This window comes from Pezoporus wallicus, unplaced genomic scaffold (genome assembly GCF_028554395.1).
Source record: "Pezoporus wallicus isolate ANWC-B61680 ecotype Strahan unplaced genomic scaffold, APGP_CSIRO_Pwel_v1 contig_3489, whole genome shotgun sequence".
Lineage (NCBI taxonomy): Eukaryota > Metazoa > Chordata > Aves > Psittaciformes > Psittacidae > Pezoporus > Pezoporus wallicus.
In genome coordinates, this window is record NW_026635093.1 from 1,128,274 (window position 1) to 1,154,432 (window position 26,159).

The following is a 26,159-nucleotide window of genomic DNA, read 5'->3' on the forward strand; positions in this document are numbered from 1 at the left end:
TTTCATTCAGTGCTACTGCTTTATTATTTCCTCTCACACAAGGTAAGCAAAATGATTAAGGAAGAACAGCGAAACAGATCTGATGGTGCACTTCATTCCATGTGCCACTTAACAGCAAGGCTCAGAAAGAAGAAAACTTACTCTGATTTTTTTAAGGGGAAAGAACATGTCAGTATTTTTCCAAAACTGTTACATAGTTATTTTCTTTGGGTGAATCTGAATTCTCAAAGCCCTCCCTGCAGCTCTCACATACACGCAGTGCATTGTCAGTGCTGTCCTCCCTGTGCTCATTGCACTGCTACTAGCAGAAAAGAAACAAAACCAAGTCAAGTTTCCATTTTTCACACCAGCGTCTCAGCACTCCAAGGAAAAACCCCCCATCAGCCTTGAGGTTAAATTGCTCAGATGTGACAGAAGGCTCCTCCTGTTCACATGCATCTATACATCCATTGCCGTGTAGCGTAATACATCGCTGAGGTATGTTGAGTTTGGCTGTTGTCAGCTTGCTGCCTTTTTTATGTCATTATTTTTAATCCCTATAAGTTTGGGTTTATCATTCCCATTCCTTGGCACTCGATGATGTAGGTATCTTTATTGGGATCATCCTCTTCCGATTTTGTCACAGTAAATTTGGCCTAGAAAAGGATTAGAAATAGACCACTAGTGAAGTTATAACAGACATAAGTTTAAATATTCAGTATCTGATGCCAAATAAATGTATTGCCACGTGTTTATATCTATTACAGCTTTGACTGATTTCATTAAAAACCACTTCAATAAAGGTGGTGAAAATTATCCAACCATGCTAAATGCATTTAACTATAAAGTAAATTCACTTTCTACAGGTAAACCCCCATATAAACATTGTAGGAATTATTTTATCATCCTTGTCCCATATCATGGAAGGGATGGGGAGGGTGTAGCCTTTTATGTCAATGAGCAGCTGGAGTGTATGGAATTCTTCCTGACAATGGATGATGGACCGAGAGCTTGTGGGTCAGGATTAAAGGGAGGGCAGCAGCAGGGTATGTCACTGAGCAGCCTGATGCTCACAGGCCCTTGTCCTCACTGGGAGACTTCAACCACCCTGACATCTGTTGGAAGGACAGTACGGCCCGGCACAAGCAATCCAGGAGGTTCCTCCATTGTGTGGAAGACAACTTCCTTCTGCAAGTAATAGAGGAGCCGACAAGGAGAGGTGCCATGCTTGACCTCGTGCTCACCCACAGGGAAGGGCTCGTTGGAAATGTGACGCTCCAGGGCAGCCTTGGATGCAGCGATCACGAGATGCTCGAATTTGAGATCCTCAGGACAGTGAGAAGAGCGTGCAGCAAGCTCACTGCCCTGGACTTCAAAAGAGCAGACTTTGGCCTCTTCAGGAACCTGCTTAGGAAGGTTCCATGGGATATAGCACTAGAGGGCAGGGGGGCCCAAGACTCTTGGTTGATATTCAAGGATCACCTGCTACAAGCTCTGGAACAGTGTCCTAACAAGAAGGAAATGGGATAGGAAGGCCAGGAGGCCTCCATGGATGGGTAGGGAACTGCTGACCAAACTCAAAGGAAAAAAAGACAGGAAGGTGGAAGAGAGGACAGCTGGTGTGGGAGGAGTACATTGTCCAGAAAGCTAGGGATCAGGTCAGGAAGATAGAATTAAATCTGGCCAGAGATGTCAGAGAATGTCAGGGAAGGGCTTCTATAAGCATATTGCCAACAAAAGAGAGACTAGGGATGTTTCCTTCTGGAGTGGGCCCACAAGAGACTTGGCTACCCTGGACTTGGAGAAAAGACCATTCTTGTTCAACATCGTTGTCAGCAACATGGACAGTGGGATTGAGGTGCTCTCAGGAAGCCTGTGATGGCACCGAGCTGTGTGGTGCTGTCAACACACTGGAGGGAAGGGATGGGATCCAGAGGGACCTGGACACACTGGAGAGGTGGCCAATGCCAACCTCATGAAGTTCAACCAAGCCAAGTGCAAGGGCCTACACCCAGATCAGGGCAATCCCAGACACAGCTACAGGTTGGCCAAAGAGATTTAGAGCAGCCTGAGGAGAAGGACTTGGGGATGTTGGTGGATGAGAAAATGAACATGAGCCGGCTTCAGTGTGCACTCGCAGCCCAGAAAGCCAAGTGTCTGCATCAACAGGAGCGTGAGCAGCAGTCGAGGGAGGGGATCCTGCCCCTCTACTCTGCTCTTGTGAGACCCCACTTGCAGCACTGTGCAGTGCTGGTGTCCTCAACATACAAAGGACATGGAGCTGTTGGAGCAAGTCCAGAGGAGGCCATGAGGATGATCAAGGGCTGGAGCAGCTCCTGTATGAAGACAGGTTGAGAATATTGGGGCTGTTCAGCCTGGAGAAGAGAAGCTGCATGGAGACTTCAGAGCAGCTTCCAGTGTCTGAAGGGGGCTACAAGGATGCTGGAGAGGGACTCTTCATCAGGGACTGTAGCGATAGGACAAGGGGTAATGGGTTCAAACTGAAACAGGGCAAGTTCAGGCTGGATCTAAGGCAGAAGTTCTGCCTTAGAAGTGAGGGTGCTGAGGTGCTTGGCACAGGGTGCCCAGAGAAGCTGTGGCTGCCCCATCCCTGGCAGTGTTCAAGGCCAGGTTGGACACAGGGGCTTGGAGCAACCTGCTCCAGTGTGAGGTGTCCCTGCCCGTGGCAGGGGATTGGAACTGGATGAGCTTAAGCTCCTTTCCAACCCAAACCATTGATTCTATGATTCTGTAATCAAGTTCAGCTCACAATGCCTGCTGAACTGCATTGCCTTGTTACTTGATGATACCCGATAGGTAAAACTTCCCCAACTTTTGGACTCACCTTTGTCAGCTGCTCTGCAAAGTGTATAGCCGTCTGAGTATGAAGTGTAATTGGTCCACTTTTCACTCTGGACACCCCCTTTGCTAGTGCCATAAAAATGATCAGCTGAAAGGGAGGGAAGGGTAATTATTAAGTAACTCTTCAGATCATAGGAACATACTGATTTAAAAAAAAAAGTCTATAGATGTAGAAATGTGGTCTGCCAAGTTTCAGGGAAGTTCATCTTGATGCTGAGTGTCAGAGTGATTTAAGGCTCAAGAAGCTTGGAAGTAGTAACTGTAATGCTTATTACAGAAGGCCTGCTAATTTTCCACAGTGGAGTTTGCCACTGAACTCTCATCACTACATTCAACTTTGCTCTCCCCTACCTTCCTGCACCCAGACTGGAGCTTACCTTTGTGGAGAGAAAAGCTCAGGAAAAGGTTTTCGAATTCTAACACTTTCTGGTCACACATTCACCAGCCAGCTATTTAAAAAATACTTGATTTACAAGCAGCACCATGACAAGTACTCGGTAAAGCGTGAGTTATAAACCCTGAGCAGCTCCCATATGTATTGATTTTAGTTGTAGCATGTTTCTACCAATTGTACTGAGCATACTTCAGGAAAAGCAGGATGGGGCCAAGACCTAAATGCTTCGTATCATACTACACAACAGTAACTTGCAGCCAGGTATTTACAGCTGAGAGGTAATGTCAGCCAACCTACAGCAGCCCAAGATTCTCATCAGGCTGTGCTGTTGAAAATAAGAAAGTGCAGGGTCTTAATTCCCAAATGAAGTTAGGTGAGCAAGACAAACAGGAACACCCCCTAGATATTCTGTTCTTTAACAGCTGCACTTAATATCATTCTTCATGTGTAACCAGGAGCTATTTTTATCCCCCTACAAGGAATGCCAAATAAAAGCAAATTCCTACCTCTTTCTTCCATACCTAGTAAGAGTTACAGGAAAGGAAAATTCAAGGGTGTTGGTGCAAAGCCAGGAGCATCTGTGGTTCCTAAGAAGTGTATGTTATTTGCTAATCCCAGTGATGTTGTGACCACACCTGGAAACCTCCTAAAACTTCTAATTATCAAACAATGATAATTAGAGATAGAGTTCACATTTCTATTACAGAGAGAATCCACATTTCATTCTTTCTCTGTTCAGATTTATATTCTTTACAAGTAATACAGACATGTTCTTGCTACTGCAACTTCATGTAAACACACAGAGGAGCCTTACTTGATCTTGCAGAGAATCATCCACAGTTCCACCATGTTTAAGATTCCTAAGCAGCATCTCGGCTGCTTCAATGCCAACCTTGTCAGAATTCTTTCCTAACAGGCAAATCCAGGAGATTAGGATGGTGCCAATCGTTATTTGCCATTTTAAAAATACAGAAGGAGAAAAAAAAAGCAAGAATTTATCAACTTTTTAAACCTTATTTCTATGCTTTTGCCTCAAGTATCTGCTTAAAAAAACCTCCCATCTGAAGATGACATATAGTTCATACTTCTTAAGCACTGGAAAGAAAGTAGCCCCACTCAGAGAAACATTTTATTCAAACTACTTTTTTAAAGTCCAGAAACATTTTCTACTCAGTGATCCTTAACAGTCTATTCTCATAAAAGGTAAGTTGAATAATTTTATTGTCCTGTTACTGTGTAGAAGCAGCTTAGTAGAAAGTGTAAGATTCTATTTACTATAAATGATTAAAATCCACTCATTTCCACTGTCCTTTATTACTAAACAACATCCATTTAAAAATGCAACACTCAAAGCATCAGCTATTTGAATAGCTTATACTTGGGATTCCTATTTTTTAATGAAGTTAAATCACAAAGAGGTATACTTCATGGAATTCTTACCTCTCTTGCCAAGTGATGACCCAGCTAACAAACAACCCGTTGAAGTCTCTGCAACAACACTAAGCAGAAACCCCAGAATCAATATTAAGAACAAAATCACTTGCATTACACTTTATCAGCTATGCAATCACAAGCTAGCTAATCAACCAGTAAGATTACACATATCAATAGGGAGTTTGGGCTCATCTTACATGATTCCACTTCCAGTCCCAAAGGCTTGATCATCAGGTTCTCGAACAGGCTGAATGTTAATATAAAGATCTCTGATTTCTTTTCTGATGCATCTCACTGCTGCTGCTGACATCTCTTTCGCCAGCTAATAAAAGGTAAAAACAGTCATTAAATTACGTAACTAATGTTTTTTCTTTCAGTTACGTTACAGTGAATTACGACAGTGAACCACTGAAAGAAGGGGCTACTTTATTAACAAGAAGAACAAACGACTGTTATAAACCCCTACAAGCAAGCACTGAACATCATTTCTTCTGAGAATTTTCCCACAAAATTAAGGTAACATGAAATGCTGGAAAAAAATACAATTATAATGATGTATGTAGAGGCTTCGGTATCAATAGAAATTCATCTTTTCTCCAGTCATAGTGGGAAAGACCTGATTTTAGTCTTGATTATCCCAAGACATAGACTAGACAAAAAAACCAAATGAACAAATGAAGTAACCCACCCCACAACTATTATGTACAGTATATAGTCTATAAAATATAATATATAAAATAATAGTTTTAAATCACAGGCAGGTGGGGGCTTATCTCATACTTGTGATCATAGCCAATATTCATAGGTTTGGAGATTTTAAGACCAAAACTAGCAGTTCACAGCTCTTCAAAAAGTAACTTAGCTTCTCCTCTTCCTTCCTCTACTAATTGCTAGGCTGTGTTTGAGAAGGAGCCTTAAGGAGATACTGCCACTTATTCTCTGTGAACACAGGCAGGACAGGAAAAACAGAAAGAAGGGGGTATAAAGGAGAAAATTCCTATTTTATCTTTGGCTAAACCTGCCTTTGACTTGTTCTGTCTAATACCCTTAGCAATGGTTAAAAAATTTGATGCAGTCTGATCTCTGCCTATTACATTGCATCATAAATCCCATAAATCTCTGAACAAGGGCCATGATTTCAGATTTAAAATAATCCACCTTAATATGAATGACATGTAAATAAGATATGAGATACCTGTCAATATATGCTAAAGACTTTTGAACAGTCATGTGAAAGATCAAGGATACCATCCTCATTTCCTGTTCTAGCTGATACCATATTGCTATGAAAGATATGCATTTCAGAAATGTCCAACAGCTTGACTAATTGAAACCATTTAATAAGGCTACTTAGTTTGTATGTGAAAGACTGCAAAATACAAAAATAACAGAGGTACGTTAAGTAGATTGCATGCAATTTTATATAGATACATGAAGTTGGATACTATCAGAGCTATTCTGAGCACTTACTTTTATAGGGAGTGCTCCAGCAACAAATGCTCTTCCGTATATCTTTGTCACTGTGCCACGTTCTGTTAAGTTTATTGGGCTCAACTCTTTGACTGGTGACATCTGGATTACAACTTCACCACCTCCCTGAGGATAGTAGCCCCTATTTGGAAAGGGTAATCAGATATAATTAAAGAGATCTTTATCATATGGAAACCAAGAAAAAAGAAGGCTCTTCATGTATTTCATCATACATTTTTATAGTAGCCTGGGGAACATAAAGAAGTACTACAGAGCCCTGGGAGAGGTGGTTAGGGGCTCTGGAGCTCAGACTGTCTTTTCGTCAATTCTCCAGAATACAGGGGAGGACCTAAAAAAAGCTAGGAGGATTGGCCAGGTTAATAACTGGTTAAAAGGGTGGTGCCATAGTCAGGGGTTTGGGTGTCTTGAACACGGGACCCAAGTTTGTAGGCCACGTCTAGTGGGGGCTGGCGGAGCTGGTCTGATAAAGAAGGGAAAGAGCAGTTTTGGTAGGAGGCTTGCCAGACTGGTCAAGGAGGCTTTAAACTAGATGTGTTGGGGGAAGGGGGCATCATTCCATCCCAACACACCCAGTCAATTTCCAGCACCTATAATAAACGCTCGGAGCAATGTAGAGATATTCCAGCTGCTCCAGCCAATGAGCTGGCTTCAGTTGGAGCTCGGCTCAGATGCCCCTATACAAATGCCTGTAGCATGGGGAACAAACAAGAGGAATTAGAGATGTGTGCACGTCTACGGGGTATGATATAATAGGCATCACAGAAACATGGTGGGATGGCTCCTATGACTGGAGTGTTGGAATGGAAGGTTACAGGCTCTTTGGAAAAGACAGGACAGGCAGGTGGGGAGGGGGAGTTGCCCTTTATGTTAGGGATAGGCTGGAGAGTATGGAACTCTGTCTGGGGACAGGTGAGCAGTCCACAGAGAGTTTGTGGGTCAGGGTTAAAAGGAATATAGCTATGGGAGACATTACTGTGGGCATCTGTTACAGAACACCTGATCAAGGAGAACCTGCGGGTGAAGCACTCCATAGACAGATAGGAAAAGCCTCACGCTCACAGGCCCTTGTTCTCATGGGTGACTTCAACCACCCTGATATCTGTTGGAAGGACGGCACAAGCAATCCAGGAGGTTCCTCCATTGTGTGGAAGACAACTTCCTTCTGCAAGTAATAGAGGAGCCGACAAGGAGAGGTGCCATGCTTGACCTCGTGCTCACCAACAGGGAAGGGCTTGTTGGAAATGTGACGCTCCAGGGCAGCCTTGGTTGCAGCAATCATGAGATGGTCGAGTTTGAGATCCTCAGGACAGTGAGAAGAGCCTGCAGCAAGCTCACTGCCCTGGACTTCAAAAGAGCAGACTTTGGCCTCTTCAGGAACCTGCTTCGGAAGGTTCCATGGGATATAGCCCTAGAGAGCAGGGGGAACCAAGACTGTTGGTTGATATTCAAGGATCACCTGCTACAAGCTCAGGAGTGTTGCATCCCAACCAGAAGGAAGTGCAGCAGGAGGGCCAGGAGAACTCCTTGGATGGATAAGGAGCTCCTGAGGAAAATTCAATTGAAAAAAGAGGCTTATAAAAGGTGGAAGCAAGGACAGGCGGTGTGGGAAGAGTAGAGGGATGTTGTCCGGGAAGCTAGGGACCAGGTTAGGAAAGCTAAGGCCCAGTTAGAATTAAACGTGGCTAAGGATGTTAAGTGTAACAGGAAGGGATTCTACAGGTACATAGCAAATAAAAAACAGACTAGGGAGAACGCAGGCCACCTCTGGAAGCTCTCGGGAGAACCGGCTACACAGGATTTGGAGAAGGCTGAGGTTCTGAATGACTTCTTTGCCTCAGTCTTCACTGGCAAAAGCTCTGACCACACCACCCAAGTCTTGGAAGGCAGATGCAGGGACTGTGAGAATGAAGACCTTGGGCCCACTGCAGGAGAGGAACTGGTTCAAGACCATCTTGAAAATCTGAACGTGCACAAGTCCGTGGGTCCTGATGAAATCCATCCGCGGGTCCTGAAGGAGCTGGTGAATGAAGTTGCAAAGCTGCTGGCCATCATATTTGAGAAATCATGGCAGTCAGGTGAAGTTCCCAACAACTGGAAAAAGGGAAATATAACCCCCATTTTCAAGAAGGGGAAAATGGATGACCCAGGGAATTACAGACCAGTCAGTCTCACCTCTGTGCCTGGCAAAATCTTGGAGCAGATTCTCCTGGAAGGCATTCCGAGGCACATGAAAAACAACAAGGTGCTTGGTGACAGCCAGCATGGCTTCACTAAGGGGAAATCCTGCCTGACCAATTTGGTGGCCTTCTATGATGGGGCTATGGAACTGATGGACAGGGATAGAGCAGTTGATGTCATCTACCTGGACTTGTGCAAAGCGTTCAACACTGTCCCACATGACATCCTTGTCTCTAAATTGGAGAGACATCAATTTGATAGGTGGACCACTTGGTGGATAAAGAACTGGCTGGCTGGCCACATGCAAAGAGTTGTGGTCAATGGCTCAATGTCCAGCTGGAGACCAGTAATGAGTGGCGTCCCTCAGGGATCGGTGTTGGGACCGGTCTTGCTTAACATCTTTGTTGCTGACATGGACAGTGGGATTGAGTGTGCCCTCAGCAAGTTTGCCGATGACACCAAGCTGTGTGGTTCGGTTGATACACTGGAGGGAAGGAATGCCATCCAGAGGGACCTTGACACACTTGTGAGCTGGGCTGATGCCAACCTCATGAAGTTTAACCATGACAAGTGCAAGTCCTACACCTGGGTCAGAGCAACCCCAGGCACAGCTACAGGTTGGGCAGAGAAGAGATTCAGAACAGCCCTGTGGAGAAGGACTTGGGGGTGTTGGTCGATGAGAAAATGAACATGAGCCGGCTTCAGTGTGCGCTTGCAGCCCAGAAAGCCGACCATATTCTGGGCCGCATCAAAAGGAGCGTGACCAGCAGGTCGAAGGAGGTGATCCTGCCCCTCTGCTCCACTCTCATGAGACCTCACCTGCAGTTCTGGTGTCCTCAACATAAAAAGGACATGGAACTGTTGGAACAAGTCCAGAGAAGGGCGACGAGGATGATCAGGGGACTGGAGCACCTCCCATAGGAAGATAGGCTGAGAAAGTCAGGGCTGTTCAGCCTGGAGAAGAGAAGGTGGCGTGGAGACCTCATAGCAGCCTTCCAGTATCTGAAGGGGGCCTATAGGGATGCTGGGGAGGGACTCTTCATTAGGGACTGTAGAGATAGGACAAGGGGTAATGGGTTAAAACTTAAACAGGGGCAGTTTAGACTGGATATAAGGAGGAAATTCTTTCCTGTTAGGGTGGTGAGGCACTGGAATAGGTTCCCCAGGGAGGCTGTGAATGCCCCATCCCTGGCAGTGTTCAAGACCAGGTTGGACAAAGCCTTGGGTGATATGGTTTAGTGTGAGGTGTCCCTGCCCATGGCAGGGGTTTTGTAACTTAATGATCTTAAGGTCCTTTCCAACCCTAACTATTCTATGATTCTATGTTCTCTGTTACTATACACATGAATTTACTTGATGTGCCTTAGAGATCTTGATGATAGAATTAATTCTCTGACAGTATTACCTCATAACACACATCTTAATTACCTAATGCCAACATAATTGGCATTGCCGTACAGTAATGTACTGCCTGTTCAGCATGCACTTGCCTAAGGGGTAGACCACAGGAAACAATAAACAGCAGCTGAAGTCTCAGCAATGAAAAAACATCAGAAAAGAACCATACCACATTCATCACATGGTGACAGTGCATCCAGGGGCATCTAATGCAGATTAGTTATACATTATAAAATCATCCCTCAGCTTGATGGAGGGCACCTTGTGTGTGTGCCTCTGTGCTCACACACTGGTTCAGCAAGACCTGCCACTGCCACATGTCTCCATAACTCACCTCTTCTTTATGTCGCAATTAAAGGTGAAATTGAACTTTTCAACCATTGGCTTGAAAACCTGAAAACCAAGCAGATATAAAACCACAGAGTGAATCTGTTTTGCAGTTAAAATTCCCCACTATTTTATGCAGTCTTTCAAAAAAAAAAAAAGAAAAAATTTAACACAAAAATTTTAGTTACATTATAAAAATAAAGACAGCCAGTGTCATCCATGCAGCTAATTTGACATTCTTCAAACTTCATTCTGAATGATACCTTGTGTAAAAGTATTTTCTTACGGAAAGAGGAAGAGAGGTTCTTAACAATTCATTGCACTTCTAGAATAAAGAATGTATTTTAAATTAAGTTATCCTTAGTAATTAAAAGCAAAAGGACTAGTTAAAAGCAAAAGCTAGGGAATCCCATGAAACACTGGTTGCTCTCTACATGAAGTACACTAATACTGTTACATTCCCATGACTAATTTCATAGTTACAAATAAACTTGCAGTAAGAGGAACTGAAATACAGTCGTTACATTTATATATATGCATGAAAGATGCACCAAGCCAAAGAAACTTTTCCCTACCATGACTGTGTAGTCTATCTGAGGAGCCATCTCAGCATTAGTCCCACCTTTTAAATGAAGTTCTGATGGAGAAGCAGCAAACAGCACACAAGGCATTGCTACCTGCATCAGGAGACACACACTCCTAAAAAGAATCACAGGACAGTTAAATGTTGTGCAGTCATCATCCATAGAATTCCACAGAATATCAAAGGCAAAGGATTTTCCAGAGCCTTTACGTAAGTATTTGATTTTCAACATTATCTATAAGCTTATTAATCTCAAAAAACAGTAATTCAAAACCTCATGTCCTTAGCAAGCCTAAATATGGAGGGTTTTGTTTCACAATAAATGTCTTTACTACTCCTGTCTGAAATAAAAGTCATGCAGCTTACTTAGTGATGGGACTGTGAGAACAATAGGCTTACCTAGCAGACTGCAAAACCAGGAAAGGCTTAGGCAGCAATTTTATCATTGTAACACTTATTTAATAATAAAATATTTAGAGAATTACAAAATTGCTTAGAAGCTGGTCATGCTTCTGCAAAGAAAATCCAAGGGTATAGAAAACCTGCTTTTAGATACAAGACTCCCCTGCCATTGAATCTCTCTACATTTCATAGATAATAAAAAAACTTCCAAAAGGAATTTTCCCGAAGGAATTTTGTGCAGCAAAACCAAACAATTATCTCACAGGGGTTTCAAATGTTAGTTTGAATTGTGAAAACAGTAATCGCCACTGAACTGAAGAAAACATGGCTTTGTTGCCTTAAGTAACTTCCGAATGTTTATGAACTCTACTGTTTCTTTTTGTTTCTTTTTCCTTCTTCTTGTGTTTAATTACACATTCTGCTGCATTGTTGTTTACTTTCTGTGTTAAGTACAAGGCATTATCTTGGTTGTTTATACAATTGCAGCTCAGAAAAATATTTCTCTTAACTTAAAGGGAACTTTAACTTATGCCTAACCTGGCTTATGCTTCCAAACAACTGTTCACCTTCCATCGCTAAACCTACTTACTCTGTTTTGCAACAGATTCCAAGAACAAAGAGCCCAGTATTGTAATAGAGGGGAAACACAGGCACAAAGAACCATGGATAGAATACGTTTCCACTTCCCTAGTATCCCATATCGTATCCCTACCTGTATAAGTAAAACTCCAACATTTACTTTATTGTACAGTGATTATTTCAGATCTCAAGGAGTTGAGATATTTACCTAATTTGCTGCATTTGACCTGATGTGAGAAAATAACAGATAAAGTTTTAAATACATGGGTAGCTGTTTGTTGCTTAACATTAATTAAGTGTTCAACTTACGTATCAATTGCATTCTAAAGCTATTACACTTGTATGTACTTTATTCATACATATCCTGCCTATACTAGAGGTTCCTCGGTCACATGCATGTGGCTCAGGCAGCACAGATTTTGCCTCAGTATGCATGCATTAAAGTTGTTGGGTTTTTTTCCCCTGCTGTTTTGTGATAATTTTAAAGTTACCAAAATGTTTTCTGTCATAATTTTAGCAGTGAAGAGCAGTCACTGGTCAGCATTATCCATGTACAAAGACATACCCTGCTGTTTTTGTATCTGCGATGTGTGTTCCACCTTTGATCTTCCCAGGAGTGAAGGTTATTTCTGTTGAGCCAATTTCTCCACCTTCCAGCTTCCCCTCACATAGGTCTCGAATGATCTCCAATCCAGACAGATGCTGAGGCCTTGGAGTGACAATACAAAGTTAGAGATATGTGCAAGAAGACTATATACGCATGTGGCATTAAAAGAAATACTAAACACCAAGTAATAAACACTAGAGGTCCAAATTTCAGCTCAAACAAGGATCAGAAATTTGATCTGGTTCCTACAATACTTTTGAGTTCACAGGAGCCAAAGGAGCAGCATTAGAATCATAGAATCAGTGGGGCTGGAAAAGCCCTTTAAGCTCATCCAGTCCAACCGTTCCCCAGCACTGCCAAGACCACCCATGGCACTGAGGCCTTGTCTCCACGGTGTGTGAGCACTTGCAGGGCCGGTGACTCCAGCACTGCCCTGGGCAGCCTGTTCCAATGCCTGAGCACCCTCTGGGGAAGGAATTGTTTCTCAGCTCCATCTAAACCTCCCCTGGTGCAGCTTGAGGCCGTTTCCTCTTGTTCCATCCCTTGTTCCTTGGCAGCAGAGCCCAGCCCCTCCTGGCTCCATCCTCTTGTCAGACAGTTGTAGGGAGCGATAAGGTCCTCCCTGAGCCTTCCCTTTTCCAGACTGACCCCCCCAGGTCCCTCAGCCATTCCCCATCACACTTGTGCTCCAGGCCCTGCACCAGCTCCACCGCCCTTCTCTGCCCCACTCCAGCACCTCAATGTCTCTCTTGTAGTGAGGGGTCCAGAACTGAACCCAGGATTTCAGGTGCAGCCTCACCAGTGCTTGGGCAAAACGCAGTGGGTAACTGGCAATACTGAACGGGAGCCCAGCCAGTAACGGCTGCCAGAACCACAACAGAGCCAACAGTTTGGCTACCTATCTGTCTTGCTTTACTTGCATTTCCATTTGTTTCATCTAACTTGAATAGGAAAATAAACCTGTTCTTAACACCATCCACTCGGTGAACCATGTTTTGCTGAGGCATTACATGTCCTCAGCTGTATTTCATGGCTCATCCCGTGCACTCTGCTTAGCACCTTTGACACTACTTTGGAGACGCTCAGGGGCCAAGGGCCCGAATGCTCTTGCCGGGAATGTTCGGTTCACTCCCGACCCTTTCTCCGCGCTCTGTCCTTCCCATGTAAGAGTCACAGTGGGTTTCCCGACCCCTCTCAAGGCAGGAGGAACACACGCGGTTCGTTCTTGGAAGCACTTCAAACAAAGCCAGGCCCGGGAAGGCCTCACACTCGTAACGCGGCCCCGCTGAAGGCGCCCGGCGCCGCCGCACCCCGGGACCGCGGCGGACGTGAGGACGCGAGAAGGGCCGTTACCTGAGGCCGGGCTGGCTCCGGCCGGCGCGGATCCGGCGCACCCGCAGCGGCAGGCCCAGCAGGCAGCTCAGCGCCGTGGACACTCGCAAGATCTGCCCGCCCTGCACAGAGAAACGGCTCGTCAGGCGCTGTGGCACTGCCTACCCGGCCGGCCGCTACCCGCGGTGGGGTAAGGCGAGGCGGGGAGAGGCCAGCCCGAGCCCGCCGCCGGTGCTCACCCCCTCCATGATCCCGCCGTCAACCTCCACCCTGTCCCCGTCCATGGCCGGCGGTGAGCGGAGCGCTCTCTCGCAGAGGACCCTGCCGCGCCGGCGGGATCCCAGCGGGGTCCTGCAGACGGCGAGCCCCCGGCGGAACAGCCCCACGGTGGCACGGAAGAGCCCGCGATGCGCTGCCGCCGCTTGGAGCAGGCGCAGAAGGCAGACACCTCCCTGCCCGCCCGCCGTGGGCTGTCATGAGCGGCTCCACTGCGTGAGGAGCAGCCGCCGGGTCTGAGCGCTGTGAGGAGCAGCGGCCGAGCTGCGCGGCGCCTGGTAAGGGGAGCGGGGGTCCCTGCGCTCCCGGAGGGGGGGACAGCGCGCCGCCTCGGTCGGCGGAACCCGAGGGTCCCGTTGTTTGCTTCCAGCCGGGAGCGGGCAGGGACCCTCGGAGCAAACATGACACGTTCGCGGGCTCGCCGCCTCCCCTCAGCCCTCCCGTGTGCCCTCCGCCCTCCTCGGCAGGTGACAGCGCGGACCGCAGCCCGTCCGCGGTGCACAGGTGACGGGACTCTCCAGCCCCGGAGTGTCCCCGGCTCCCAGGGAGCCCTGGACACCTTCCTCCGCCGCGCAGAGCACCCTCAGGGTCCTCCCCATGGCCCGTGCTTGCTGTGACAGAAGCGTGTGCCTCCTGCAGTAAGCCGCCGACAGCCATCCTTCTGTTATTTCTTAGTCATCCGATTGCGCTGCCTGTACGTTACACTGCCATCGCGCCTACTCTGACCCTTGGCATACCGCATCTGCACAGAGGCAGTGTAGTTTACACACACAGGGTCATAGAATATAGAGTAACAGGTTGGAAGGGCCCTGAAAGATCATCTCGTCCAATCTTTCTAGGCAATGCGTAACCTAGACTAGATATCAAAGCACCTTGTCCAGCATCATCCCATCAGAGTTGCATGATTTCATACGGGCATCTGGCTAAACATTGCGAAAAGAGAAGCTGTAACATTGGGCTGGATTTTGAGAATTCACAGCACAGTAACTTTTTCGGCTGCCCTAGTACAAAGCATACAAATAGGGAAGATGGAATAGGGGGAAATTTATTTCTCTGAATCCCAGAAGCCTTGACATGACACCTTACCATACTTCAAGAAGTGAATCTTGACAGTGGGTTGGACTAGATGATCTCCAGAGGTCCCTTCCAACCCCAGTGATTCTGTGATTCTGTAATCTATCTAGTTGCCTTTTAGGATGTTTACAATCTCATACACATACACCACTACGAAGACTTACCTCATGCTTTCTTCTGCCTTCTTGTATGTCTTCCTCCCATAATGAAGAGTGTTGGTTTCCAATTATGTCACTGATGTTTTGTGGAATGTCAGGAAAACAAGCATCTTTTAATAATAATAATCCAAGTGAAAACAAGGGGCAAGGCAGTTCTCCCCCAGTTAGCATACAGCTCCCATGTTCTCTCGGTTCAAACTGCAAGCTTTACTCAACCAGATACCAGAGGCTGATGTGTTCTCAGTATCAGTGAGAGGCTGGAGGGGGCTCTCAGTTTCTTCTCACCACAGTAACTCCATACGTTGAAGACTGGCATAGGAAAGGTGCTATTTACTGTGACATTATTGCCTTTAAATTGTCATATAGTGTAATAGTGGTGACATAAATATAGCTACCATGTGCTTGTTGGGGTTTTATTGCTATATTTTTCCAGATATTAAGAGATGTGGATGGATATGCTATGGATATTAGACATAATCTTGCCTTTATATGCTTTTGTTATTTTCTTATTCAGCATTACAGTGTCCTGGGTTCAGCAGTAGCAGTCATTTTTCTTATTCTTAGTAGCTGGTGCAGTGCTGCAGACTTTCAGCCTGCGAACAATACTGATAACACCAATGTTTTTAGTTATTGCTCAGTAATGTTTACTCTGACCAAGGACTTTCTCAGTCTCATGCTCTGCCAGGGAGGAGGGGACACTGGGAGGAAGCAGAGGCAGGACACCTGACCCAAACTAGCCAAAAGGGTATTCCATACCACAGCACGTCATGGCCAGTGTATAAACTGGAGAGTTACTCAAAAGACCCAGATCACTGCTCAGGTCGAGCTGGGTATCGGTCAGTGGGTGGTGATCGATTGTATTCTCCTCCCTTGTTATTTGCCTTATCGTTATTATTATTTGTGGCAGCAGTAGTGATTTGTGTTATACCTTAGTTACTGGACTGTTCTTATCTCAACCTGTGGGAGTTACATTCTTTCTGTTCTCCTCCCCATCCCTCCAGGAGCAGGGGGAGGAAGAAGGAGGGAGTGAGTGAGAGGCTGCATGGTTCTGAATTACCAGCTGGGCTTAAACCACGACAGTCAGAAAATAGCATTATGATGATTAAATACTGAAATTAATAAGTGCAACCTCTTTATTTAATGGCTTTTAATTTTCCCTTTGTTAGAAAAGAACACTGTTGTGAAGAGATTGGGTGCTGTATTACATACTAGCACACCAACTTTATAGTAGAGAATGTGCAAAAACCCAAATCAATGCAGTGATTTTGTATTATTCCTACGGTATTGAAACTCTTCTGTAACAAAACCAGTTTGGTTTTTTTTTTGCAGTGATATTACTAGTTCACTACCTGCATTGGTTACCAAATGTTAAAAACACATGGGAAGCATTATGAAACTTCGTATTTAGAATAGTTTTACAGATCTGATGTGCTCCTTGTGATCATCTTCTCAGGTAAATATTAAATGTTTTCCATGTAGGGTTATACAAAGAGAAACGAGCCTTATTGTAAACCTGGGACGAAAAGATCATGTTGGACAAAAAGAAAAAGTAGCCATGGACTGAAGTGAGAAGAAATGCAGAATTAAAAGTAGGAGAAGATAGGTTTGTGAAGATGTACATTATATACCAGGGTTGTAACTGAGAATGTTAAATGTGTTCCTAAAATAAGACTTGTCAGTCCTATCATTTTGCCTGATTTTTTAAAGGTGAAAATTCTTTGGAGAACTAATAAAAACGATTTACTGTTTGCTCATTACAGGAATGAGAAAAATACTCATTCTAGATCAGTAGATACAGTCTTTAGATTGTATCTAAATCAACAGATACAAGTAGCAAGCAGCTGAAAAGTAACTCGATATAACTTCATTGTGTCCTCTATTGTCTTGTATAAACATTTGTTTCTGAAAGAAAGGCGATATTAAATATAACTTGCAATGCTAGGCTAAATAACACAGAAAATGTGTACATTGTCACTTCAGAATGGTTCCATTTTCTGAATACTCCACTTTTTAGAAGTGTAATACAAATTTAAGTAGTTGAGCAATGTGGGATGTGGGGAGGGAAATCAGGAAGTTTCATTTGCTCTGTAATAACTGGAATGATTTTTAAGTTGAAATGAACTCTCCCATGCAGGTGTGCTGTTTTCTGGCTCTTCTCAGAAGATAATTTCTAAATTTTACAGTTTTGAGGTACATTGTAGCACCTGATTTTTTTTTCATATCTCTAAATTAATTAGAGATAGTATCCACTGATAAATGATTTTTGTTAATTTTGCAGCACTCTAAGAAAATGTAACACCAGAATTACATTAGCTTTAAGAAATCTTACTAAATAACTTCTGTTGAGTTGAATGATAAAATGCCTGTTTCTGTCAATGCAAGTGCTACTGGCTTTGCTTTTGACCAAAATCACAACTGATTATGTTAAGTGTCATGTTTTGCCTGAAGAACCGTTGACCCTTTAAGTTGGATAAATACAATTGTAACCAAGAGAGAAAACAATCTCATGCCCAGTCCTTAAAAAATGGCATTAAAGTTCATGTGAAATGGTATTTACTTGAAGATGGTTGCCTCCTAGATTAGCAAAAATAAAAGGGCAACTGTCTGTGCCCTCTGGTGTGAATTCCCTTTGCTGTCAGTACTTCTGATCAACCTTTGGTTGGAATAAGAATTGACAAAGGAAAATCCACTGATTTTTCTTGCGGCCTAGGGAGCTAGCCCTAGGGATTTTCTAGCCAGCATCTACTCTGGATAAGAATATTTCCAATGGCTGATGTAGTTGATATTATGTATGCTTTCTGTGTGTGTGTGTCCTGATTAAACTAATTGTTTAGAGAAACAATAGCAAGTGTGAATCTCTTGCAAGATCCTGTCATGATTTTTGTTAACTGGTTTTGTTATTGTGGCTTTGATCTCCCCATGTGTTTTGTTGGTGAAAGGAGTTAAAACCTGGCAAAGCTTATGCTAATGTAATGGTTATTGTACATTCAGTATAATTGTGTTTCCATAAGAACATCTCTTATATAAAGTAGGATTAAACTGGTTTAGTATTACTGTTACATCAGGAATATTGAATGAGCTCTGCATTCCTCAGTCCGCTGTATTAACACTGAAGACTTTTCTCCCCCAGGTTTGCAGTCACCGGGTTAGATCGTGCAGCAGCATTCGCTTTATAAAATCAAAATATGTGTGCGTGTTTGACAAATCTGCCCTCAAGTTTAGTCATCAGCAGCGATTATTCAGAACATCTGCTGGTAATTTTTTTCATCATAACATTTCTTTTACTTTGCTGTTTGATGAGTGTTACTTTCGCAGTTTGTATATGACTGGTGTATAGACTATGCTTGACACATTCAGATTTTTCTGTCTGAGGTATTCAGTATTAAACATTCTGTATTTCTGGTTCATCTATTTTAAGTTTCACGTGGCCAAATTGTCCAGTTTAAGCTTTCTGACATTGGAGAAGGGATTACGGAGGTGACTGTAAAGGAATGGTAAGCTCTACTTCTATAGAAATACACTAAGAAATGAGCAAATAGCTTAACAGCTGTATTATCAGTTATGTATCTGTGAATATGTTTTCTGGATTACTGGTGAAGTTTTTCAGGTTTAATTTTCCCCATTTTTAAACCTTGTATATACTAAGCTTTGCATTTTGCTTGCTTACAGTCTGATTTGTTTGAGAGTGGAAGAGGTGGAAGGAATGGGATGCCCTAACTGCACTTATATGTAGGCTTTTGTTCAGTGATGAATGTTTTTAGAGTGCAAGTTGGTCTTTGTTTTATTATACTTACTTAGGCTGAACTTAAGAAGCAAATACCTAGTCTGGAGAATCCATATCATTTTATCCTATACCCGTTCTTTATTGACTTTGGCAAAAGATTTGAACATTAAATTGCTTGTAAAAAGCCAGTGATGAATGAATTAAGCAAAATCAAAGTGTACAGTGAAAGAAGGCAATGTTGAAATGCCTTGTTCTTTGTAGAAATAGGTGAAAATATACTGATCCTGGCAATTTGAAACTAAGAACTTTATTAGATTCAGACTAAGCTGGGCTCGTTCTTATTTTTAGATGGCTTATAATCTGTTAAGAAAACTCTGCTTTACCAAAGTAATAGTAAAAATCCATATCTGAAGGTATCCTAAATCATTTGTCATTTCACACCACAAAGGGTTCTGCAGCAGTCAGGCAAAAGGTATATAGCAAATGTACCCATTGTGTAGAATTTGTATTCTTATCTGGAATGCATTTTCAAGCTGTGGGCATGTACATAACTGATCAAAAGAACACACAACATGGATTTTTACACTTAACATGTTTTATACTAGCCCTTGTCTTTTTCTTTTAGGTATATAAAGGAAGGTGATAGTGTGTCTCAGTTCGATAGCATCTGTGAAGTACAAAGCGATAAAGCTTCCGTTACTATTACTAGTCGTTATGATGGCATCATTAGAAAACTCCATTATAGTTTAGATGAAATTGCTTATGTTGGAAAACCACTAGTGGACATTGAAATCGATGCTTCAAAAGGTATTGTAAAGTGGGCTTTTCTCTCTCCTGTTTTATGTTGTTGTCATAAAGCCATAAGTGACAGTTTACTTTTTCCTCCTGAAACTCTTAAAACTGATTTCTCTCTCTCCCTCCTCCCTCTTTATAAAGTCAAGAAAACTAAGCAGAAAAAGCTGTGATACTTTATTAGGATTTACAATCTCAACACTCCCTATAGAAAATTTAGCTTAAGCAGCAACCTTTAGTATGCTGTGTTCACATCCCATCCCGTCCCAACGTTAAAACCCTCCTCTGTCACGGAATCACATAATGGTTGAAGTTGTGATTCAAGAAATGCTTATAATGTACTAAAGTTAATTTTTTGTGAGCAGGTATTGCCGCAGCAGAAGATGTTGTTGAAGCACCTCCTATGTCTCATGAAGAACACACACACCAAGAGATAAAAGGTCACAAAACATTAGCAACCCCTGCAGTTCGTCGTCTGGCCATGGAGAACAATGTAAGTTTACTGAACCAGGTCCTGCTACCTTTTATCCGGCTTTTATATAGCAGTTTGACTGACAAGGAGACATGACTTGACATGGATCTGAAGGAGAGTACAGTGAGAAATGGCTTGTTTCCAAATACGTTTTGAATGTATAAAAACTGCTGTAAAGATGAAGAGGATTGTGCTTTCTGATGATTATGGTGGATAGAAAAAGAATTACTGGGCTTAAAATGCAGCTGAGATGCTTTAGGCTGGAGATTAAGAAAACCCTTTTAGAATAAAAATCAGAAGTATCAGAATAGATTCCTAGGAGGAAGGAGGGAAAATGGAATCTCAGCTTTAGCTACCTTGTTCTGTTTTTCAGACTTGTATTAGAACAGAGAATGTACTAGGTGAGCTTTTCTGATTCTTTTTATGCTGTGAATCTATGAATATTCCTTTGGCTTTGAAAGCTCGTGGTGCATTTTTAGGAGAAAAATAAATAAGCAGAGAAAATTCAGTGGAAATAGCTTTCCTCAGATTAATCATGGAATTAACTAGGTTGAAAAAGACCTTTTAAGCTCATCAAGTCCAACCGTTACCCCAGGACTGCAAAGGGTACCACTAAACCATGTCACTAAGGGTCTCGTATTGATTCTGGGAGGTAACTAAGAGGTAAGTAGTATTCATAGTTCTTGCTTAAAGTATACAGCTGGGCACCTAGTGGGCCTTCTGAAGGATTTGAACAGCGTTGAGTACCTAATAAATCATAGAAAGGGAAAGAAAACTGTAGATATATTAGATCAATAACTGAAATAATTTTTATTGTGGCTCACAATATAGAGTATTTTTATATTGCTGTAAAACAAAAGTGTCATATCTTGTTATGTACTTTTCAGATTAAATTGAGTGAAATTGTTGGAACAGGGAAAGATAATAGAATCCTTAAAGAAGATATACTCAATTACTTGGCCAAACAAACAGGAGCTATTTTACCTCCATCACCAAAGGCTGAAATTATCCCACCTTTGCCAAAATCAGAGATTGTGCCAGCTCCTCCAAAGGACAAAGCACGCAAAATTCCTGTGCCTGTTTCCAGACCCATTGTGTTTTCAGGAAAAGATAAAACTGAACCTATAACAGGTAAATAATCCAATATACATTCTTCAGACTAAGTTCACAGTAGGCTGCCAGTAAATGTTATTCCTTGAACAGATGGTTCTTTTTGATGGCATTTGCTTTTCATGTTATTGTCATGCAAGTAAGTGATAGGAAAACATGCTCTGTTAGAAGGTGTTGCATGAAATAATTATTTTATGAAATAATTGTCCATGTTTTGATTGGATGGAATTGGGCTCCAAGTTGCATTTACTCATTTTTAGTCTGTGGTTGTTCAATGTGTGCTGAAACAGGTAGGAATTCTGAAACACATGTGAGGTATAATTAGTGGCAAAGTGCCATGAATTTGAGGGTTTATCAGTGCTTAATATGATTAAGCATACTTTAGGATTCACACTTCTGGAGAAGCGTGCAACAGAATACATAAAATAAGAAAAAACACATTAAAATAGGAAAATAAAAGAGGTTTTGCTTGCCTTTCAGGCAGTGTTTATTTGGAATGAGCAGTGCAGATTACTGTACTATGATGTCAAATACATACATAGGAGGGATATGCAGTAATATATTCTGAAATACTGCAGTTGTAAAAATTGAGTTGCATGTGCTGAATAGTTGATCCTAAAGTGAGCTTCACCCTGTCCTGCCTTTGTTGTGGTTTGGTTTGTTTTTTTTTTAAGTTGTGTAATGTGTTTAATGGAAACAAATAACTGAACTTTCACCGTAACTTGCCAGAAGTTCATTTTGTTGGTTTAAGAAGTCAGTGAATATTTTGCAGGTTTTCACAAGGCAATGGTAAAGACTATGAGTGCAGCCCTGAATATCCCCCACTTCTGTTACTGTGATGAGATTGATTTGACTGAGCTTGTGCAGCTGCGAGAAGAGCTGAAACCTCTAGCCCAAATTCGTGGAGTTAAGATTTCCTTTATGCCTTTCTTCATAAAGGTGAGACCTGCAGCAGAGCACTTACACAGATTTGGTCAAAATCTGATCAATGGTGTTGTATGTTTGAAGCACCTCTTTATCATCTGAGTAATTGCAGGGCACAAGTAAAGTCTCAACTTTTCTTGGTTATTTATCAATTTACTATTGGAATTATAGTTAGGGCTATTTTAATATCATGGAAAGTCTTTTAAATATTAATGGGGAAGGATGGAGCAGATAAAGCATTATTTGTGATGGGGTTAAGCATCACTGGGTGTTTGTATTACACAAAACAAATTTGAGAAGCTGTCAGTATTTTTTATGAGCTCAATTAAAATAAACCCACATGAAATGTGTAATTAATATTGTTATTATTCTTATATCTTTGGTCAGTAATGAATCCCGTAGGTGAATCAGTATGTCTCTCCTGTTGTTCAAGTGTATCAGTATGTCTCTCCTGTTGTTCAGAAGACCAAACACTTGCACTCATTTAGTTGCCATAGTTCCATTTCCAGCTGTTGGCTGGAATGCATAGCTTAGTCTGAAACTTCTGGTGATGCTATTTTAATTAGAGTGTTAAGTAAGCATTTGTTCTGCGCCCTCTCTTCAGGGGAAATTATTCCTTGAAATAATTTTCATCTAAGTGGAGAGCTGAGAATGACATTGCTGCTGAATCTCATAACTTTTGTCTTGGGATATTTGATTTGAACTGGAGAATGGAAACAAAAGCAAATTCAACTTCAATTATACTTGGGAAAGGGATTATCACTGTTCATATGTCTGTCTGATATATATTTTGGTTTTGTAAGTTGTCTTATGACAGAGTATCAACAGACAAGTTTAGGAGAGTTCAAGCCATATTGTTATTACTCTAAATTGTCTCCCGCCCTTCCATCCTTTCCATGCAGCTCTCCAATTCAAAAATACAAAAATCTGTCCTTTTATTTTTTCTTTTCTGTTTACCAGGCAGCCTCTCTGGGATTATTGCAGTATCCCATTCTTAATGCTTCTTTGGATGAAAACTGTCAAAATGTCACATATAAGGTTTGTAAAGTACTGATAAAAGTTGTGAGCAGAAAACCTAAACTAACAGCTGACAAAGGCTTTTCAGAATGCCCAAGTTCATTGCAAGAACCAAAATTACAGTGTTGTGCTGGAAAATAATTTGGGTGTTGTGGAATCCTGGACTGGTTTGAGTCATCTAGTCCAAACCCCCTGCCATGGGCAGGGACACCTTCCGCTAGAGCAAGTGGCCTTCCAACCTGGCCTTGAGCACTGCCAGGGATGGGGCAGGCACACCTTCTCTGGGCACCCTGTGCCAGTGTTTCACCAAAACTGTGGTGTTGTGCTAGAAAATAATTTGTCTGTCCAGATTCTGAGATTGGATTTGATTTATTATTGATCTTATTTCAGTAGTTTCCTTAATTAGAACCAATTTGTTATTTAGGCTGGCCTTAAAAATGCGTATTAATCTAGTGATTTCTTATTTTTCACCTGAAGATGAGCTAAGCATTTATTTAAAAATGAGAACATATAAATTCTAGTGCAGATTTTAGTAATGGCACAGTGGTTCCACTGTTCCAGCACTCAACCCTTATGTATTAAACTCGTATTTTAAACTCAGCTTTGGTAAAAATGAGTTCATTTTCAACCAAGGTGCTAGATTGATGCTTCTGGGCAGGAAATTTTTTCTTAAGTGATGTGTACATGCTCCTTGCAGTACAAACTTTTTTCATGCTGTTTTGTCACTCTCAGATGAATCCTTACCTATTCTTTCTAGCAAATGAAAGGCAGCTCAGTTTCCTTTTAATGTTAGTGAACTCATTAAAATGTGCTAATGATGTTTTGTTCCCCATATAATCATCCTAAAGTCAAATATTTGCAGTTTGAAATTGATTCCAGGATTTAGTATTTGCCAAAATAAATTTGCACTTGGCAGATGTGAAAAGGGCATAATTGAAACTTTTACGTCCCCTTCTCCTGTCAAAGCTGTATAGAGGAGTTGCAGCTCCTGCTACAGACAGCACTTTCTAAGTTAAAAAGATACATAGGGAAGACTTTTCTATGGAAAACAGATTTTATGTTGACTGCTTATGTTAATATTCAGTTAATGAAACTGGTTTCAGGCTTCACACAACATTGGAATTGCTATGGATACAGAGCAAGGTTTGATTGTCCCAAATGTGAAAAACGTGCAAGTCTGCAGTGTATTTGAGATTGCTTCTGAATTGAATCGCCTACAGTCTCTGGGCTCTGCAGGCCAGCTGGGAACCAGTGACCTCACGGGAGGAACATTCACCCTTTCGAACGTTGGCACAGTAAGTACTGGAAAAATGGGAACTTAGGCTGAAAACTGAAATAAATACCTTAGCAAAGTTTAATATGCAATGAACAAACCCTGTGGCAATTAATGCAAGAGGCAGTCTGCTTAAAACAAAGTTAATTTCATTAATATCCCTAGCTTTTTCTTTTCTAGATTGGTGGCACTTACACCAAACCTGTGATACTACCTCCTGAGGTAGCTATTGGAGCACTCGGAAAGATACAGGTATATTCACTTTCCCTCAGTGATGTGAGTGTTTAACTAAGTTCATGTGTAATGAGAATGTCTCTGTTTTGTTTTTCTTGTATAAATATTTCCTCTTTATGTTACAGAAGCTGCATAGCTTGTGACTGTAAAGTTTTGTGATGTTTTTAGAGACACCAGATGTTTAAATAGAAGTCTCTTGTGCCAAGGGTTCAGATTTGTTTTCTAGAATCCTGTTATATTACACTCACATCTATGTTTAGCCTTCTGGTTATTCAGAAACAACATAAATATATTCTTACAGGTTTTGCAACATGGTGATAGCATTTTTGCTGTCATCAAGGAGAAAACATGAGACGGAAACAGTGTTCTGATACTGAAGTTTAGTTTCATGAGCCAGATAATTGAATTCATACAGCAGTCTGTATGGTGAAAGGTGTTTCATATTTCCTGAATTTCAGGCTTTAAATCTTTAATACAGACATTTGAGATCAATGGTGGAAATTAAGTCAATATTAAATTAAAATTACTTTTTCTGTGTTCTTCCTGCAAGCCTTTTGTTTAGGGAATGGTTTAGAAAAGTCTTTACTTTGAGTACTAACAGTTCATTAAACTCTTCAGGAAGAGACTTTTGAGTCAAGAAAGGTTTTTGCTACTTCAAGTATCTCCGTGTTGGTGGAAACAGGATATGACTGTTTATTATGTAGGTTTGCAATATATCCTGATCTGCAGTGCAAGCAATAATGGGAAGGCCTTTGTTTTTTCAATGGCCCTGCTGCTGTCTGTCTCATGTAGCAAAATGTTTAGATTTATATTAACAACTTAATGGTAAAAAGAACTACAGCTTTGTTAATGAAACTATTTCCTATTCCTGGTTTTTCCTGTCCTCTGATGTGTAGGTTCTTCCTCGGTTTAATGGAAAAGGTGAAGTATTTAAAGCACAGATAATGAATGTGAGTTGGTCGGCTGATCACCGCATCATTGATGGAGCTACAATGGCCCGCTTTTCGAACTTATGGAAATCTTACTTGGAGAACCCTGCTTCCATGCTGCTTGACCTTAAATAAAGGAAACCCGGGCTGGAATATGCCTTCCAACTTTGTCAGACTGAATAATGACAAAAGCTGACACTGCTAGCACATGGCCTTTGCTACGCACATTAGTATATCATATTGTGTGGTTAGAAGTTCTCAACAGCTGGTATCAGCCTATCAGTCATTACTTCTTTTAATTAGTAGTGCTGTAATTTCTTTTACAGGAGACTGCAAAACTTAATAGATCATGGGGCGACTTCTGATTACGGTGAATGAATGTCTTTATTTTGCCTTTTCTAATACGTATGGTTGTGAGGCTGGTGTGACCAAATGACACTGATCGACATCTGCAGGATTTATAATCTGACTAACCTGTTTTGAAGGGAAATGCTCATTATTCTTCCTTGTTGAACACATACATTTATTTTAATAATTTTTATCCAAATTTCCAAAAGAAGTTATGCAAAAATAATATACAAATAAAATGCCTTTTATGCTTCTACTGTAA

At 42.0% G+C, this 26,159-nt stretch overlaps 2 protein-coding genes across 2 annotated transcripts; one reads left to right on the forward strand and one right to left on the reverse strand.

The window, feature by feature from the left end:
* On the reverse strand, positions 1–14,004 carry RTCA (RNA 3'-terminal phosphate cyclase). Its single transcript, XM_057402152.1, has 11 exons — positions 13,806–14,004; positions 13,588–13,688; positions 12,193–12,336; positions 10,639–10,762; positions 10,071–10,129; positions 6,140–6,281; positions 4,867–4,991; positions 4,676–4,734; positions 4,050–4,144; positions 2,825–2,929; positions 1–635 (listed from the first exon to the last, which is right to left on the reverse strand). Exons 1-11 carry the CDS (start codon positions 13,848–13,850, stop codon positions 537–539), a joined length of 1,098 nt encoding a protein of 365 aa, XP_057258135.1. The 5' UTR covers positions 13,851–14,004; the 3' UTR covers positions 1–536.
* DBT (dihydrolipoamide branched chain transacylase E2) lies at positions 13,849–26,159 on the forward strand. The gene is made up of 13 exons (XM_057401591.1): positions 13,849–13,975; positions 14,070–14,120; positions 17,209–17,264; positions 18,205–18,328; positions 18,493–18,568; positions 19,424–19,605; positions 19,956–20,083; positions 20,950–21,193; positions 21,945–22,111; positions 23,057–23,134; positions 24,217–24,408; positions 24,567–24,638; positions 25,517–26,159. Exons 1-13 carry the CDS (start codon positions 13,849–13,851, stop codon positions 25,682–25,684), a joined length of 1,665 nt encoding a protein of 554 aa, XP_057257574.1. The 3' UTR covers positions 25,685–26,159.

What these genes read in the sequence shown, in the direction of transcription:
- DBT (XM_057401591.1), top strand. Translation starts at nt 13,849, where the DNA reads ATGGCCGGCGGTGAGCGGAGCGCTCTCTCGCAGAGGACCCTGCCGCGC. An exon ending in GCCGAGCTGCGCGGCGCCTG is followed by an intron (nt 14,121 to 17,208) that starts GTAAGGGGAGCG and finishes TCTCCCATGCAG; the next exon opens with GTGTGCTGTTTTCTGGCTCT. An exon ending in ATTATTCAGAACATCTGCTG is followed by an intron (nt 18,329 to 18,492) that starts GTAATTTTTTTC and finishes ATCTATTTTAAG; the next exon opens with TTTCACGTGGCCAAATTGTC.
- RTCA (XM_057402152.1), bottom strand. Translation starts at nt 13,850, where the DNA reads ATGGACGGGGACAGGGTGGAGGTTGACGGCGGGATCATGGAGGGG. An exon ending in CTGGAGCACTCCCTATAAAA is followed by an intron (nt 4,992 to 6,139) that starts GTAAGTGCTCAG and finishes ACCTTTTATTAG; the next exon opens with CTGGCGAAAGAGATGTCAGC. An exon ending in GGGACTGGAAGTGGAATCAT is followed by an intron (nt 4,735 to 4,866) that starts GTAAGATGAGCC and finishes GTTTCTGCTTAG; the next exon opens with TGTTGTTGCAGAGACTTCAA.